We start from the raw sequence: 18,161 nt of genomic DNA on the forward strand, positions 1-18,161 counted from the left end.
ATAAGACAACCATCACGGTCAATGTGAGACAAAGTCTTTATTCCTATTTGACAAAATAAAAAGACGACTTCTGGCACATATTGAGAGAAGGTGCATCACACCAAACAACATTTGTCTAAAAAAACCCAGATTATTCTTCAGCTCATTAAAGAGCTCGGGTGAAATTCTGACAAAGTTTGTGAATGCACTTTTATCCTCTTCGCACAGCACATTAAGCAGCTGATCATATTGTCCAAATTGAGGTCTCCGTTGAAAGATGGGCTTCACCCAGTGAGACTTCCTCTTAATTCTCTTTTTAATTAATCTCACCCTTCTGCCTTCACGCAAGCGTTCTCGATGCACATAGTGGGCTGCTGCATACAGCGCGTCAATGAAAATAACCACCATCCTGTACTCGAAAATACTTAGTATAGGCATGTCTCCAAATGAGCCAATTCAACCAAGGGAGGAATATAGTGTGTGAAAAAAACCAATATAGTGTGTGAAAACAAAGTAACATCATTTGTGCCACGTGATTAACAACACTACAGTTCACGATGTTCACTCAAGATTAACGGGAAAGCTCGGGAGACGGACAAGTCACTCGCACAAATAACAGAAATGCCGAGTACCGTGGGAACTCTTTATCTACACCCCGTTATATCGTGCGAAACTCGTGCTGGACCACGACCACTTCACTCTGGTGACATCTTGCGTCAACTCGCCCCGTGAAAAAGCCCCATTACCTGGAGTGCTACCTCTGTGGAGTTTTCACATTCTCCCTGTGACTATTCTGGGTGCTTCTGCTTCCTCCCACAATGTAAAGACGTGCTGATTAGTAAATTAATTGGTCGCTGTATATTATCATTGGAGTTTAAGTAAAGGGAAGAATCTGGAGGGAATTTGTTGAGAATGTGGGGGAAATAAAATGTGAGTGGATGTTTGCTGATTGGCACAGACTTAATGTGCCTGGTTCTGTGTTGTATGACACTATGACTCTGAAGCAGAAAGTGTTGAAAGTCTCAGATGGTTGGGCAGCATCTGTGGAGAGCGAAACAGCTCTAACGTTTCAAGTCAGAGACCATTTGTCACAACTGGATAAAATTGACTATTGTGCTTTTCTCCACGCACGAACTGGCATTAAATCCCAGCATCCTTGAAGTATGTTTTACCATTGAACAGTCCTTTCATTTTATTTATATTGCACCTTTGCAAATCAAAACAAGCTGTTGGTCAGACTTGGTGAGCCTGTATCCTAGTCTGAAACTGAATATGCTGGAAATTGCTTTGACTGATTGGTACTGATTGTGGATGATCAGCCATGATCACATTGAATGGCGGTGCTGGCTCGAATGGTCGAATGGCCTACTCCATTGTCTATTGTTTATTGTCTATTGTCTATTGCTTGTTATCGTGTTTCAACAGTGAGACTGGTAAGGAGATACTTGAGTTAAAACTTGATCTTTGATGTAGCTTTCAAGGGAGTGAGAGGAGTAGAGGGTCCAGAAAGGGAATGTTGGACCTTTGGAACTAAATAACAAAAAAGCATGGTCACCAAAAGTGGATTGGTTAAATTTCCGAAGAATCAGAATGTTAGATGTGGAATATTGCGGAGATAGGGTCAAAAAGTTAGAAAGCATAGAAACAAGCCCTTCAGCTCATTGTGTCCATGCCAAACTCAACTAACCTGATTTGCCCGCATGGGGATCATACCCTGAATTATTGGTCTCTGTCTAAATGTCTCTTGTAGACAGTAATTGCATCTGATTTTAAAGAGTTTTAGCCTGGAGCAGATTACAGGGATAGAGGCGACAAGGATCCTGGAGGAATTTGAAAACAAGGATGAGAATATTCAAGCTGTAGCTGTGATTAATTGTGAATCAATTAATGTCTGTGGGCACAGGCTGTGGGTGGACAAAACTTGGTTCAAACTAGAACAGTAAAATGTGATTGATTCCCTGCTTATTGTACCTTGATCTGTAGTCATTCAATTTTGGATCAATCCTGCTTGCAAAGGTCAAACCCATAAGTATGCTATGGAACAGATGTTTTAATAAGAACTTCATAATTGTTCCCGTTGTTAAGGCAGAATATATTACTAAATATTTGCAACAGGTTAATTCTTCTGACAGCAATAAATTCCACACGAGTCATTTCCTATCACTTATTATTTAACCTACCAATATATATTCTCTATTTCTTTCTCCCTTTTATATTTATCTACATTCCCCCTTCTATGACAGGCAGCACTATGGTGCAGTTGATGGAGCTGCTGCCTCACGGCACCAGAGAACCAGGTTTACTCCTGCTCTTGGGTGCTGCCTGAGTGGAGTTTGTCTTATCCTGCAGACATGTGTGTTTGTAGGTTATTTGACCTCTGTAAATTACCCCTCGTGTGCATGCAGGAAGTGGGTGAAAAAGTGGATCTAACATAGAACTAGCGTGATCAGGTGATCGATGATCAGTGTGGACTCAGTGGGCCGAAGGTCCTCCTTCTCTGCTGTATCTCAAAATTAAATTAAACTTAACTCTCTGCTATTCGCCTCAACCATTCTTTGTGAGAACCACTTCCAATTCTCTCTTCGGGAGAAGATGATCGTCTTCTATTCCAGTCTGAACCAATTAGTGAATAATTGCGCATAAGCTGTTTTCATGGCCACTTTCTAGATTTCTATAATGGTTGTAGGAAACCATTGCTCACTAGAAGGAATGGACTATGCAATTCTTTCTGCTCTCTCTAAACACATTGCAATGACCATTCCACGTAGCACCGTTAATCTATTGTCATAGTCTGGCAGTTTGATCACCGAGTTTAGGTTGAATACTCTGTTAAGTTACTGGTAATAATGTGGCTGACACATGATGTAGCTGGTGCGAAGGCAATGACTGCGACACTGGTTCAGAACGCCTACTCCTGTAAGTGATTAATTTGTCACATACCCTCACTGTAACCCTGCACTGACATTTTCACCTTGGAATGGGTAAGTGCTTCAGGGTCCTGGCAGACTTGGTGGACACAGGACCTGTGCTGCAAGAACTCTATGACACTACATTAATTCCCACCCTCATTTTAAATGCTTCCCTGGTCTCTCCTTTCACATTTTGTTACTCCTTCAGTCTATCGGTAAGTTTTAAGCTGCCAAAGTCAGCAGCTCTAGAATTCCCTGCACAAAACCTGCCATCTATCTTCCACCTTGATGTAATCATATAAAGCCTATCTCCTTAAGAATGGCGAGAGAATGTAGATTTGTATCATCTGCGGTTTACAAAACTGAGGAATTATCTTATTGAAACATACGATCCCTGGGGGCACAATGGGGTTCATATCACCCTGTTTCCACTGGTGGCATAATCTCAAGCACAGGGAAATAGTTGCATGATAAGGACATGCTATTAAAAATTTGAAGTGCATAGGCTGGTGACTCTCCAGAATTCCCTATCTCAACAGATTGTACTGCAAATTATTGGGGCATTTAAGGAGAAATTGGATGCTATGGAACAGAAGAGGAGATGTGGACTGGGGTTGATCGTATTGAACAGCAAGGCAGACCTGAAGGGCCGAGTGGCCTATGTTGTTCTTATTTTCTTCTCCCCTTTTGGTTGGGCTTTCCAGCACCTACCACAATATCGTTTCCTGAGGTGCAAAGTAATTTTTTGTTTGATACTGCTCCTGTGAACCACCTTGGGACAATTTTATTATATAAATAGCACAATGTAAATGGAGTATTTTGTTGTGGAAGAAAAAAACAATTACAATAATGTTGAAATAAGGAACTGCAGATGCTGGTTTACACAAAAGGACACAAAGCACTGGACTAACTCAGCGGGTCAGGTAACATCTCTGGAGAACATAAATAGATTGTATTTCAGGTCAGGACCTTTCTTCAGTCACCTTCTTCAGGTCTGAAGAAGGATTCCGACCCAAAATATCACCTATCCATATTCTTCAGAGATGCCGCCTGAGCTGCTGACTTACTCCAGCACTTTGTTTCCCTTACAGTATTATTGGCTGTTTATTGGAGAATTTTGATACATTAAATATCACATAATCAGTGTAGATATGGACAAAGCTTACCTCAATTGGTCAACTGTTGAGTGAAGGAGTTGGCTGAGCAGGAGCTCTTTATGAACTGTGCTCTTTCTCAGCTGTTTCTCGGGAGCCAGCAACACTGACACATCCTCATTACAGTATATATCCAACATCAACAAAGCAATTTACGCAATCTCAAATATGATCCAAAGCTTTGGAAAGTCTAAGCTAAGTACCTACAATCGGTGTGATTTTTAATGGCTTTTCAAGTGAATAGGACAACCTTGAAAATGACAACATTGTAAACATTTTGGGATTTGTGATGAAGTCAGCTTAGACACAAGGGATTGTACAACTTTAAAAAAAAAATGCTGGTTGATGCTGGAAATCTGAAATAAAAACAACATTTTGGAAATACTCAGCTGGTTAGGCATCATCTGTGGAAATAGAGAAAAATAATTAACGTTTCAGGTCCAATCACTTTGTCAGAACTGACAAAGAATCTTTGAATGAAATGTTAACTCTTTCTCTTTCCATAGTTGCTACCTGACCTGCTGAATTACTATTGAGAAAGAGTGCAGCATAGGTTCACAAGGTTAATTCCCGGGATGGCGGGACTGTCATATGCTGAGAGAATGGAGTGGCTGGGCTTGTATACTCTGGATGAGAGGAGATCTTATTGAAACATATAAGATTATTAACGGTTTGGACAACTAGAGGCTGAAAACATGTTCCTGATGTTGGGGGAGTCCAGAACCAGGGGCCACAGTTTAAAAATAAGGGGTAAACCATTTAGAACGGAGGTGAGGAAACACTTTTTCACACAGAGAGTTGTAAGTCTGTGGAATTCTCTGCCTGCCAGGGCGGTGGAGGCTGGTTCTCTGGATACTTTAAAGAGAGAGCTAGATAGGGCTCTTGAAGATAGCTGAGTCAGGGGATATGGGGAGAAGGCAGGAACGGGGTACTGATTGTGGATGATCAGCCATGATCACATTGAATGGGGGTGCTGGCTTGAAGGGCCGAATGGCCTACTCTTGCACCTATTGTCTATTGTCTATCTTTTCAGCATTTTCTGTTTTTCTTTCGGATTTCCAGAAGCTACAGTTTGCTTGAGATTTTCTTTTCAGGTTTAGAAGCCTTCCTGCTACTGTTAACATGTTCCCATCCTGAAGTCAAGGAACTATGGAGTTATATAGTATAGCCCAACTCATTCACGCTGACCAAATTACCCAACCAAGCAAGATCAGGCAGGATCTGTGGAAACATAAATGCCATGTTAATGTTACAGGTGGAAAAATACCAGGTCTGTCAAAAACAGGAAAGGCAGGTTATCTGAAAATGTAGAAATTATTATTTAATCCTGAGATTGCAACATGTCTCAATAGAGATAAGATGCTGTTCCACAAAACTATGTTAGCTGACCTTTTTTTGGATTACTGTATAGAATAATATATAATTACCTCTGCAGATGGTAATGATCCAATGCAACAATTTTAATCAATCCCGATCATTTTGCTGTCTCCTCATTTCATCAAGGTGCTGTGTGGCATAACGTCTAATCTGTTTCTTTACACATCAGAGAACAGTGTACTCTCTTCCTGACATGCCACAGGAGGAGAAAACTAAGCGCGATTTAATGCCCAATCAATGATTATCACAAAATAAGCTCTCCATCTCAATTATTATCTCTGACACTTGTACATTGTCACCTGGCACATGTTCAAATGAGGATGATTAGAGTTTATACAGTGAAAATGGTTTTATTAACAAGCACCTTGGGAGGTTTTACAGAGTTAAAGAAGTTACGTGAGTGCTAGTTGTTGGCATTGTACTGTGAATCGTTGTATACCTGATATTGTTTGGACAGGAGACAAATTGTTGTTGACTATAATGATATGAATACTACTTTGGGTTATTATTATCTGTTTTCAGCTGGAGTCTAAGTTTGAACATAGTCTGAATAGAGAGATGCACATTTCCTTTCCCAATTACTTATAACCATAATGTGCTTGGAAGACATAAAATGCAGGAGTAACTCAGCAAGTCAGGCAGCATCTTTGGAGAGAAGGAATGAGTGACATTTCGGGTCGAGACCCTTCTTCAGTCTCAAGAAGGATCTCGACCTGTAACGTCATCCATTCCTTCTCTCCAGAGATGCTGCCTGGTCCGCTGAGTTACTGCAGCATTTTGTGTCTACCTTCGATTTAAACCAGCATCTGCAGTTCTTTCCTACATATGTGCTTGGAAGATGTGGATTCATATACAGGTCACCACTATTCATAAAAATGCCCATAATCTGATGTTCAGCAAAAGTCAATTGGCAATGCCATTCAGAAGCCACAAGGTTGACAGGTGTGGAAAATGAAAGCAGTGATCTGCAGGCAATCAAATCAATGATGCGTAATGAATGCAGGTGCACTAATTGATAATTAGTATCTTAACTTCAAAAGGAAAGCAACTTGACCTTTGCAAATGACTTTTCTTTCCACTCCGCACAGGCGGAAAGCTGACGAAAATGGCGTTCAAAGTAACCAAGCGGCAGAAGCCTGCATTCTCCATGTGGGCTACATGCATGCTTATGAAACAGTTCACAAAATTACAAAGATTGGTCCGGGGCACAAAATCCAAAATGCCCGCTAGTGAGGGTCAACACCGTGGCTGCAACCTTACAGCTGCCAGAGTCAACAAAGTTTCCAAACTAGGCCGAGCAGTCAAGGACTGTCGAAAGCGTATCAGTGACTTACGACTTGGTGCCCGGAGGAAAGGCGCTTTTAACAAAAAGAGAGGGGCAGTCCAGCACAAAGATGTGGCAAAAGAGAAAGTCCTAACATGGGAGGAAGAGAAGGTGACCCCAATAGTCCACCTTGTGGAACATGGACCTGATGCGTCCTGTAACTCCAGTGACTCTGGTGAGTGTGCATTGTTTTGTCAAACCCATCATTGCTTGCCTCAGTCTTGTCTATTAACATTAAGCATGCATTGCAATGTTTACATAAGCAAACTTTCAAAGCATACACATAAATGGTTTTGCTCTATAATTGATTACAAGCTTTCTTGCAACCAAAGCTCTGTTGCAATCTAGTTCTTCAGTTTATGAATCGCCCATCAGCGGCTAAACAAACATTGTTTTTTTATCTCCCCAGATGAGTATTGCACTTCAGAACGAAGACCAGAGCAGCATCAGATCACTGTGGTATTGGAAGAGAAGGTTTCTGCCCAGAAACAAGGACATGGAATGGTGAATCAAGGTACAGAGACTGAAGAGGTTCCACAAGGTTCATGTGAGGAATGTAGAGAAGACTCTGCAGATGGACAATGGAAAGCAGCCCGTTACATGAAAGTGCCTTCCTCAGAGCAGTCTAGGCCGCAAGGGACATATCAGCCAGAGGCAATGAGACCTGCCCCTTCCGCTGTCCCACCAAATTCCCATAACACTCCCGAAGGGGATCTGTGCCCCATATGCCGCAGGTTAGACGCCCTGGTGAGCACTTTGCAGCGTGGCTTCAACCATATGCACAGAGACATAAATGCATTGCAGAATGCCTCGCAGTATCGCGGGGCCCGGCTGTCCCAGAATGTCATGTCTTTGGTGGGTGCAATGCACACACTGGTGAGGCTGCATCACTTCTCTGCCTTGCCCCGGCGGGATGTGGCTATTCAGACGTCCATTGTACTGACAGAACAGTGCCAGGGGGAGAATGTTGGGGCAGCATCTAATGACCTCCTAACAACCTCCACCGAGACTGTGGTGACATCCTCTGATAATGTCCAGACAGCTAATAACACAGCTGCACCTGGAGACACAGTGGTTGAAATATCACTTGATCCTAATGGTGACTCTGATGAGAGTATGTCCATTGAGGAATCATCGCTAAACTCCTCAGATAATGACTGGTAAAATCATCAGAGTGAAAACCCATCTACACATGTTGTTGCGACTATAAATACTTCATCTTTCTTACTGTACAGTTAGATTTAAGGTTACAGATTTTCAACTTGTCGGTTCCAGGGATTTATACAATAGCGTAAAATGATGTGTGCAAGCATTTTTCATGGGTTTTGAATTAGGATTAGCCTCTTAAGTAATAAATAAATTGCCTTTTATCATGCAGTTAATCTAAACATTGTCTTTGCTTATCTTTGTTGTTTGGAGTTCTTTATAAATGTATTCCACTTCCATAATTATTAATGTTGTTTGATATATTTAAAAAAAAACATGTTATTCATCTTGTGTTGTGTTGTCTGTTGTGGTTTTGTTGTTGGGAGGGAGAGGTTTTGTTCTCTTGTTTTCCATCTTTACCCACGTGCTGTGGAATAAACATTGTGTATCAACCATTCTTTGTCTTGTGCCTACTTTTCATGCCCATGGTGTTTCCATTCTGTCTCAGTTTCACCCAAGCCCCAACTTGCAGTGCAGCCAGAGTTCTCCAGAATGCTTCATCTCATGTAGTTTTGTTTCACCCTCTGCTACATGCCTCATTCACATTGTCACCAAGGCATGAAGCTCAGATCACACCATGATAGAGACATGTTGCTATCCACGGTCATATATTTTTTTTACACAAAGCAAGTTTGAAAATTATCCCTTTTCTATACAATGCAGTGACAAGCCAGCATGGCTTCTGTAAGGCAATTCAAAATGATTGTGTATTTGCTAGATAAATATCTCTTAAATTTGTCAGTACAAATGTGTCTTTCTACAGAACTGCGGGTGGTACGATGTTTAAAGCTTCCCTAAATAGATGTATTGCCCCAGTTACAATGTGGCTATTGTGTTAGAGTAATGAGACTTTGCATGTGATTCAAAATTGAGACTGACTGTGCATTTGGCCCAGACCTTTGATTCCACACTTGAGCTGCAGCAGTACGGATAAAAGTGCAACAATTTTGTAAAGTGCCTAACCTTTCCATTCCAAAAACTTGGCAATTAGATGTTTACATCAGTTCAGTACAGGTGTCTGAATTTGGAATAGAAATCACCATCTATTATGTACTCGGCACGCATGCTATGTAGTAGTATGGTACTTTGCCTCTGAATGTTGGCTCCATTGAACAGACAACATATTTTTTGTGCCTCCGTATTACCGAGCATGACAGAGAGATGGCAGTAAAGGTATCCATGGGTGATTCCAGAAGCACCAGGGGAAAACAAAATCAGCATGTTGCACTTTGAACAAGAAAAGACTGAGGGAGTTCTAATTGACATTTGTGAGAAAATGAAAAATGTTGATGGTACAAGATGCACTATAGTTCTTTGCTAACAATATCAGCTCCTAAACACATTATTTCTAGCACCAAGAAACAGGAGTGTAGCTGTAAGCTTCATTCTAAATAACACACAATTTTGTTATTCTTTCATCTTCACTGGATCCAGCTCCTCATACTACTGATATATATATATATATATATATATATAGTACACTGGGAGCCCCTTCACCAGAAGAACTGCAAAGGTTAGAAGCCACCTTCCCCTTGCCGGCTCCATGACCAATTAGGAATGGGTAATAAGGGATGGGATTGATAATTAGGGATGAGCAATTAAGGATGGATATACTTGTCAGTGCACTCATATAGTAAAGTAATATAGGAAATTACCAGAGTTTGGGGTTTAAATAAAGAATTGATTGCCAATAAATCCAGTAAATTGGAGACACTTTTTTCACTCATTGTGGTTAGATGCAGCAGCAATGAAATAAGGAACGGTACGACTGACTAGCAGAATGATAAATGTGGATAATTGGATGAGGATGAAAGGAATAGGTTTACAGTTTTTGAGGGCGGATTTTGGCTCGTATGAAATAGAAACATTGACTTGAATCACAAGCATTTACAACATTGAAGAGTCCATTCAGCCTATTGTGTCTGTTGTCCATAAAAGAAAGTACTATTGGTTTAATATCCTCACAGTTTACAGGCCTTTATGAACTAGTTGATCGTGCAACTATGCTCTCTTTTTCATTTTCTTTAATTCTATAAAAGTACAAAACATCAAATTCCAGCAATGGATCAATGCACCTAATAGAATCACTGCCTTGCAACACCAACAATCCAGGTTCAATCCTGACCTTGGGAGCCGAATGTGTGATATTGGTCACATTCTCTTGTGACCAAGAGAGCTTCACCAGAATTCTCCAGTTTCTCCCACATCCCAAAGACGTGTGGTTCGGTAAATTGCCCCTAATATTAAGTGGGTGATAGAGTCTTCGGGGGAGTTGAGGAGAACTTGTGGAGAATAAGGTGGGATGAGTGAAAATCAATGCTTGATGGAAGCACAGATTCAAGAGGCTATATTCTGTGCAATATAACCGACTCATCACCCATACCAAATCCTGGCATCACATCACTCCAGTCCTCAAACAACTTCACCTACAAAGCCCTCCACCATCTGCCCCCCCCCCCCCCCCCCCCATATCTCACTGACCTCCTCTCCCCCTACCAACCCTCACGGTCCCTAGATCCACATCAGCCGGTCTCCTCTCCATCCACAAGTCCAACCTCCGCAGTTTTGGGGACAGAGCCTTCTCCAGGGCAGCTCCCAGGCTCTGGAACTCCCTCCCCCAACTGATCCACAATTCCGTGTCCCTCACCATCTTCCAGTCCCGCCTCAAGACCCATCTCTTCACCTCTGCCTATCCTTAGCCCCACGTCCCCGTCCCTTTTCATCTGTGCATTAATTGCCTCGTACTGTGTTTTGTATTGAATTCTGTCTTTACTTTGTGTACTAGTCATGTCTCTACTATTTATTTCATTCCCCTTACAAGTTTTTCCTCTACATGCTCAATTTTTGTAAGGTGTCCTTGAGACTCTTGAAAGGCGCCCATAAATAAAATTTATTATTATTATTATTAATATGATTTAACAGCTCCAAACTGCAGGCATTGTTACTCGCATTATGAAAGGACACAATTGTTAAAAGATCCTTCATACGTAGAGAACATCACACATAGAATAGTGCAGTGCAGGAACAGGCCTTTCAGCCCACAATGTCTGTGCCAACCATGATACCTATCTCCTCTGTCTACAGATGGTCCATGTCCCTCCATTCCCTGCATATTGATCTGTCCATCAAAAAGTCTCTTAAACTTTTATCGTACCTGCATCCTCCACCACCCCTGCCAGTGTGTTCCAGGGACTCACTACTCTTTCTGTAATAGTATTATTCCCTGCATATTCTCTTTAAACTTTCTCCTTCGGAACTTAAAGCTCTGCCCTCTAGTTGTTGACATTTGCACACTGACAAAAAGGATCTGAAACTCTACCTTATCCATGCCATTCATAATTTTATAAACCGCTGTCAGGTAACCCTTCAGCCTCCAACGCACCAAAGAAAACAATCCGTTTGTCCAAACCTTTCAAAAAAACTAATACTAATACCCTCTAGTCCAGGCAGGACCCTGGTAAACCACTTCTGCACACTCTTCAAACTCTCTACATCCTTCCTGTAATGGGTTGACCAGGACTGTGCATAATATTCCAAATATGGCCAAACCAATGTTGTATAAAGCTGCAACACTACTTCCTGACCCTTATACTCAATGCCCCAACCAATGATACTATAATCATACTATATGATCCTTTTTTGGTTCAACTAATTTTGAATGAGAATATGTTATTCCATAATAATTGGTTGATGTGTGAGGTTTATAGACTGTTGCAATATTTAGCATGGATGTACAATTCTGCCTGATGCTGAATATTCAGAAATCAACCATTAATTACCTTCCCTTTTTACAGAATGTGGCAAAGTCAACATTTATTGTCCATCCTAAATTGTAATTCCAATTGTCCACCAGATAGCAATATATATTCTCAAATCCTAGTTATATCTAAAGCTTTCTTAGGTTGGTCTGTAGGGGATGTTTGGTGCTCAGACTAAGATTGAAAGTGAAAAACACTCACTTGGAACTTTGTTCTAGATTGCAATAGCTGCCATATATATTGTACTCCATTTCAGATTGGTTCCATAGACTTAGACAGAAGCAAATTTGAGAAATGTAATGTTATCCAGCACCTGCCTATTGCATGCGTAATAGGTGTATAGGTGATGTTTAGGTTGAGACCCTTCTTCACCATCAACTATTCCTTTTCTCCAGAGATGCTGTCTGACCCGCTGAGTTACTCCAGCTTTTTGTATCTATCTTCGGTTTAAACCAGCATCTGCAGTTCCTTCCTACACAGGATATTTTAACTTCAGTGTTTTGCAAAAAGATCTAATTGAATATTTGATGCCTTTGGAGGTAACATGTGTTTTGATAACAATCCTCTCTGTGACATATTTAAGCATGAACAAGTGAGATGTCACAGCAATATTAAATAGTGCAGAATGCTCAAAGTATGAGGCATCAGAATGACCCAGGCCTTGAACCTACTACCATGGTCTATTCATGCAGCAATGCTTAATGTTTTTTTTTTGGGTGGTAATTGCTACTATTATCTCAGAATTCCCTGATTTGGAACAATGGACATTCAAAAATAATTATTTTAACGTCAATCCTAACCTTGGGTGCAATCTGTGTGAAGTTTGTATGTTCTTCCTGTGACTGCATGGGTTTCCTGCATTACGCAAAATAGTGGTGGTTGGTGTCTGTAAATTGTCCAATGTAAATGTCTCCTTTTGTGTGGATGACTGGTAGAATCTAGATGAAGTTAATGAAAATGTGGGGAGAATAAAAAAAGGTAATGAATGTAGGATTAGTTTACATGGAAGATAGACACAAGAAGAAGCTGGAGTGACTCAGCGGGACAGGCAGCATCTCTGGAGGGAAGGAATGGGTGACGTTTTGGATCGAGACCCTTCTTCAGACTGGTTAGGGATGAGGGAAACGAGAGATATAAACGGTGATGTGGAGAGATAAAGAACAATGAATGAATGATATGCAAAACGGTAACAATGATAAAGGAAACTGGCTTGTTTGTAGTGTGAAAATGAGAAGCTAGTGCGACTTGGGTGGGGGAAGGAATAGAGAAAGAGGGAATGCCGGAGCTACCTGAAGTGAGATAAATCAATATTCATACCACTGGGCTCCAATTTGTGTTTAGCCTCACTCTGACAATGGAGGAGACCGAGGGCAGAAAGGTCTGTGTAGGAATGGGAAGGAGAATTAAAGTGTCCGGCAACCGGGACATCAGGTTGGTTCAGGCGGGCTGAATGAAGGTGTTCAACGAAACGATTGCCCAGTCTGTGTTTGGTCCCGCCGATGTATAAAAGTCCACATCTTGAACGATGGATACAGTAGATGAGGTTGGAGGAGGTGCAAGTGAACTTCTGCCTAATCTGAAAGGACTGTCAGGGTCCCTGGACAGAGTCGATGGAGGAGGATTTGCGACAGGTGTTGCATTTTTTTGCGGCTGCAGGGGAAGGTACCTGGGAAGGGGGTGGTTTGGGTGGGAAAGGATGAGTTAATCAAGGAGCTGCGGAGGGAACTGTCTCTGCGGAAGGCGGAAAAGGGTGGAGGTGGGAAAATGTGGCTAGTGGTGGGATCCCGTTGGAGGTGGCGGAAATTTTGGAGGATAATAATAATAATAATAATAATGGGTGGGATTTATATAGCGCCTTTCTAATACTCAAGGCGCTTTACATCGCATTATTAATTCACTCCTCAGTCACACTCGGTGGTGGTAAGCTACTTCTGTAGCCACAGCTGCCCTGGGGCAGACTGACGGAAGCGTGGCTGCCAATCTGCGCCTACGGCCCCTCCGACCACCACCAATCACTCACACACATTCACACACATTCACACACAGGCAAAGGTGGGTGAAGTGTCTTGCCCAAGGACACAACGACAGTATGCACTCCAAGCGGGATTCGAACCGGCTACCGTTGCCAGCTGAACACTTAGCCCATTGTGCCATCTGTAGTCCCGATTATGTGTTGTATGCGACGGCTGATGGGGTGGAAGGTAAGGACTAGGGAGCCTCTGTCTCTGTTGCGACTAGGGGGAGAAAGGGTGGAGCTACATGGGTGGTTTGATGGGTGGTTTAATGAACATGAGTGATTTTATTACGAAACAAGGCCAAACTGTACCTTGGTTCCTTCTGTGCTCTCGAATTTTACTCAGTATTCTGTTGTTGAGCATTCTGAGAAATGAGAATGTCACCCGGCATTAGTATTTGGAGAATTTACTCAAAAGTACAGATTGCAGTTCATAAGCAGGATGTGCTCTTACAATCCTGAAAATGTCACAAGTACTTTCCACAAGTGACCGTTCTATTTCCATGGAAACACTTAATCCCTCCAAGTTTTCAGGGAAGATCACACATATACATCACTTTTCCTTCCATTTTTGATATGAAATCAATATGTAACAATTCTACTGAAAGTCCTGAAGCAACTAAGCATCCCAATTAATTGCTGATATTATCCAGGTCTCACTGCCAAATTCTGAATTTGTTGTATCATCCTATATCTGACACTGTGACACTGACAAAGCATATCATAATCTTCAGATTTTACACAGCCAGAAATTTAACACATCTGCACCAATTAAGCAGATCAATGCTGGCATGACCTGACACATTTGTAAATTGCTCGTTCTAAGTTTCACCCCAGTCGAGTTTCAGTCAAAAATCACTGAGTCAAGCACTTGCACATCTAAACTTTATTTTGTCAAAACACAATTACAGTTCCCACTTCTGCACCTAACCACCGTGGGTTTGAACCTCGTATCTGTCTGATCAGACCCTTTGGCCTCGCTCAAACAGAGACACTACAGAAGGTCACACAGTCGCAAGCGCTCTCCCAGAATATTGACACAGGACGTCGTTGCAGCGGACTTTTATAGGTCCCCGGACCTCGAGGGGCCGAACCACATGGGGGTGGTCTCTTTACAATCCAATTACAGATATCGATTAACCCCATACATGACAGACATTTCCCTAACCCAATAATACAGTGGCTAATACATTGTATTCAAACAGTGTTTCTCAGAGGAAACAATCATTGCAACATTTGCCCTGATATGCGAGAAAACCAGACAAGGCTCAATACCTCATCCAATCAACATTCAGTGAAGTAAAGCTTTGCAACATTATTTACAAATATTTACAAAGTGTATGCCTGGTTTGCATTCATCCAATCCATTCTATGCATTTTGCACCTAACTGTCAGGGTCTGCAGGTGTACCCATTCTCTTCCTGCAGCTCAGATCTAGGCTCTAGACAGACTGGCACCATTCTGCAGCTTGTCCCATTTCTACAGAGAGCATTTTTAAATTGACCAAATGGCCTAGCAGCCCTGAAGCCTTTACTCGATTTTAGGGTCCTGACCTCCCCAATTTGATCAGGATCGACACATTCAATTCAACATTTCGTATCTCTTTAATCTTGATGTCCGGCAGCATATCACTTAGGGCTTTGTTGCAGAGTCAGGGTTGCTGCAGAGTGAGTGGAGGGCAGCACGAAGAAGGCTCTGATGAAGAGTCTCGACCCGAAACGTCACCCATTCCTTCTCTCCAGAGACACTGCCTGTTCTGCTGAGTTACTCCAGCTTTTTGTGTCTATCTTCATTTAGGACTTTCTTTATTTGTTATTCAGGGAATATTCACGTGCCTGGAATTATCTACTTAGGGATTATCCTGAGCAAAAAAGTTTCAGGTTATTCAAACCAAACTTTGTGTAGAATGGGAAAAGAGGCCTTCAAGGTGCCTGATCTTTTGTAGCAGTGGCTGAATAAAGCAGGCACCTAGACCTTTGCACATAATGAGTCCAATCATCCTGGATCTAGCCCACTGTTCAAACTGGCTTATGGATGCAGAAGACCAGCTGTTGACATTCCATACTTCAATCAGTCCCATCTGGTTCCGTACTTCAAGCAGGCCTCGGGCGTTAGGTCCCAGAACACCCAGGCAGTCTTGGATGGTTTATTCAGTCAAAAGCCTTTGGATATTTTTACAGCATGTGTAGTTATTCAGGGAACCAAGGGAAATGGGTTTAGTGTAGGAAAGAGGCACTGAGGTGAAAGACCAGCCGTGGTGTTATTGATTGGGAGAACAGACACTGGGAGCCGAAAAAGCCTCTTCCTGCTCCTAATTCTTACATTGGTCTTTTGGCTGAATATTCTCAAAGATGAGACCATCACCTAGTTTTTAATTTGAAGAATCTTCTCTAAATCTGAGATTAATTCGTGAAACAAGGTGACACCTAAAAACTGAGAGATGGTCCATAGATGTGCTTTCTGCTGGATCAATGACTGCTCAAATTGAAGGAGTATTGAGGTGGAACTGAGAACTATAAATCTATATTGTAGGAGCATGCAGAGGCCACATGCAAATACTGAAGGGAGAGTGCAACATCTGAAGCTACTCACTCACCACCCCGTCCTGCATCACCTGACCCACCTGAGCAGAGCCTCTGATGTGACCAGAGATCTGGGGTGAGAGAAAATCATCCTCTGGTGGAGGAACTGCCCAAAATAAAGAGACGCATCGCAGAAACTGGCCCATCAGCCCACCGAGTCTGCGCCGACCGATGATCCTCGTGCACTAGCGCTATCCCACACTCCAGGGACAATTTACAATTTTTACCGAATCCAATTAACCTACAAACCAGTCCATGAGTGGGTGGGTGGGTGGGAGGAAACCGGAGCACCCGGGAAAAAAACCAAGCGCTCACGGGGAGAACGTGTAAACTCCATACAGACAGCACCCGTAATCAGGATCGGACCCGGGTCTCTGGTGCTGCAAGGGAGCAACGCTACCTCTGCACCACCGTGCTGCTCCTCATCTTCAAAATTCTTACCCCTGTTTTAACTCCCTCCAAGACCTTGCCCCTAACCACTACATTGTGGTGTTTGTGCTCTTGTGTCTTTCTGCACATAGAACATTGAACAGTATAGGACAGGAACAGGCCCTTCGGCCCAGAATGTCCGTGCCGACACGTTGCCAAGCAAAACTAATGTCCTCTGCGTGCACGTGATCCGTATTCATCTGAATCTTTCTCTGACTCTGTCACAGATGGGCCTGATTGGGAAGATGAGTGAGCAGTTTGGGATGCTGTCAGGGTGAAGGTAATTACAAGATTTAGCAGGCATGTTTCATTTAACGTTACATGACAGTTGCACGCCAACGATCACATCATTTTGTCAGAATGGGCCTGACAAGGAGTTACAGCACCAGCCTGTGTAGGGTTTACAGAAATCAAAAGGGGTAAGGCCAGCCTCTGGGTGCAAAAATACAATTAGCGAAACAAGTGTAGGATAGTGCAAGAGGTGATCTGTAGTGTTCTGTTGCCGAAGTAGAATTAAGATTGTGCAGGTTGATTCAAAACCTTGATGGTCATAGGAAAGTAGTTGTTCCTAAACCTGGCGTTGAGGGACTGCAGTCTTTTGTTCTTCCTGCCCAGTGGTGGCAGCAAGAAAAGGGCATGACCTGGATCATGGGGATCCTTCTGCAGGTCTTTCTTGAGGCAGCATCTAAGGTAGATGCTTCTGATAGTGGGGGGTGCTGTGCCTGTGATGAACTGGGCTGAGTATATCACTCTCTGCAGTCTCTTACGTTTTAGAGTTTTAGATTCTTAGAGTATTTTAGATACAACAAAGGAACAGGCCCCTTGGCCCACTGTCCACTCTGACCATCAATCACCTATTCACTCTAGTTCTATGTGATTCCACTTTCTCAGCCACTCTCTATACATTAGGGAACATTTTCAGAGTCCAATTAACCTACAAACATGTGCGTACTAGTGATGTGGGGGAAAACTGGAGCCCCCAGAGAAAATGCACGCTCTCACAGAGAGAACTTGCAAACTCCACACATAGAGAGCACCAGAGGTCAGGATCAAACCTGGATATCTGGTGCTGTGAGGCAGCCACTCTACAAGTTGCATCACTGTGTAGCCCCCATGTCCTTCGGTACTGCAGAACGAGGTCATGATGCAACCAGTCAGGTTACGTTCTACAGTGTACCTGCAACAGTTAGAGTATTCGGTCACATGCCCAATTTTAAAAACGTTACCAAGTCAGCTTTTCTGAAGTCCAGTGAAGAACCAATACATCGTTTTTTGATACCATTCAATGTCAATTATCTGCACGTAATTTAATCATGCTAATGGAAGGTCTAATTGAAACCGGTGACATTTGTGCTCACCAAATTCTGACTGAAAATATTATTTTTTGTTTAATACACTATTGCAGAGATCAAACAGTCTTGGGATGACA

The 18,161-nt window shown here is 42.4% G+C and overlaps 1 protein-coding gene across 4 annotated transcripts in view; it reads left to right on the forward strand.

Annotated features, from left to right (window-relative positions):
• The window catches only part of pcdh9 (protocadherin 9), a 783,218-nt gene that overhangs the window by 526,166 nt on the left and 238,891 nt on the right, over positions 1–18,161 (forward strand). For 2 of the 4 annotated variants that reach the window (XM_033023036.1, XM_033023037.1), the window contains exon 3: positions 7,153–8,341. The exons of the other annotated variants lie outside the window; for them this stretch is intronic. In XM_033023036.1, coding sequence (XP_032878927.1) covers positions 7,153–7,907 — 755 coding nt within the window. In that variant the 3' untranslated portion in view covers positions 7,908–8,341. Of the gene's footprint in view, positions 1–7,152; positions 8,342–18,161 lie in introns of those variants that run through there. 4 annotated transcript variants of the gene reach the window in all.

The sequence above is a fragment of the Amblyraja radiata genome, chromosome 6, assembly GCF_010909765.2.
Source record: "Amblyraja radiata isolate CabotCenter1 chromosome 6, sAmbRad1.1.pri, whole genome shotgun sequence".
Classification (NCBI taxonomy): Eukaryota; Metazoa; Chordata; class Chondrichthyes; order Rajiformes; family Rajidae; genus Amblyraja; species Amblyraja radiata.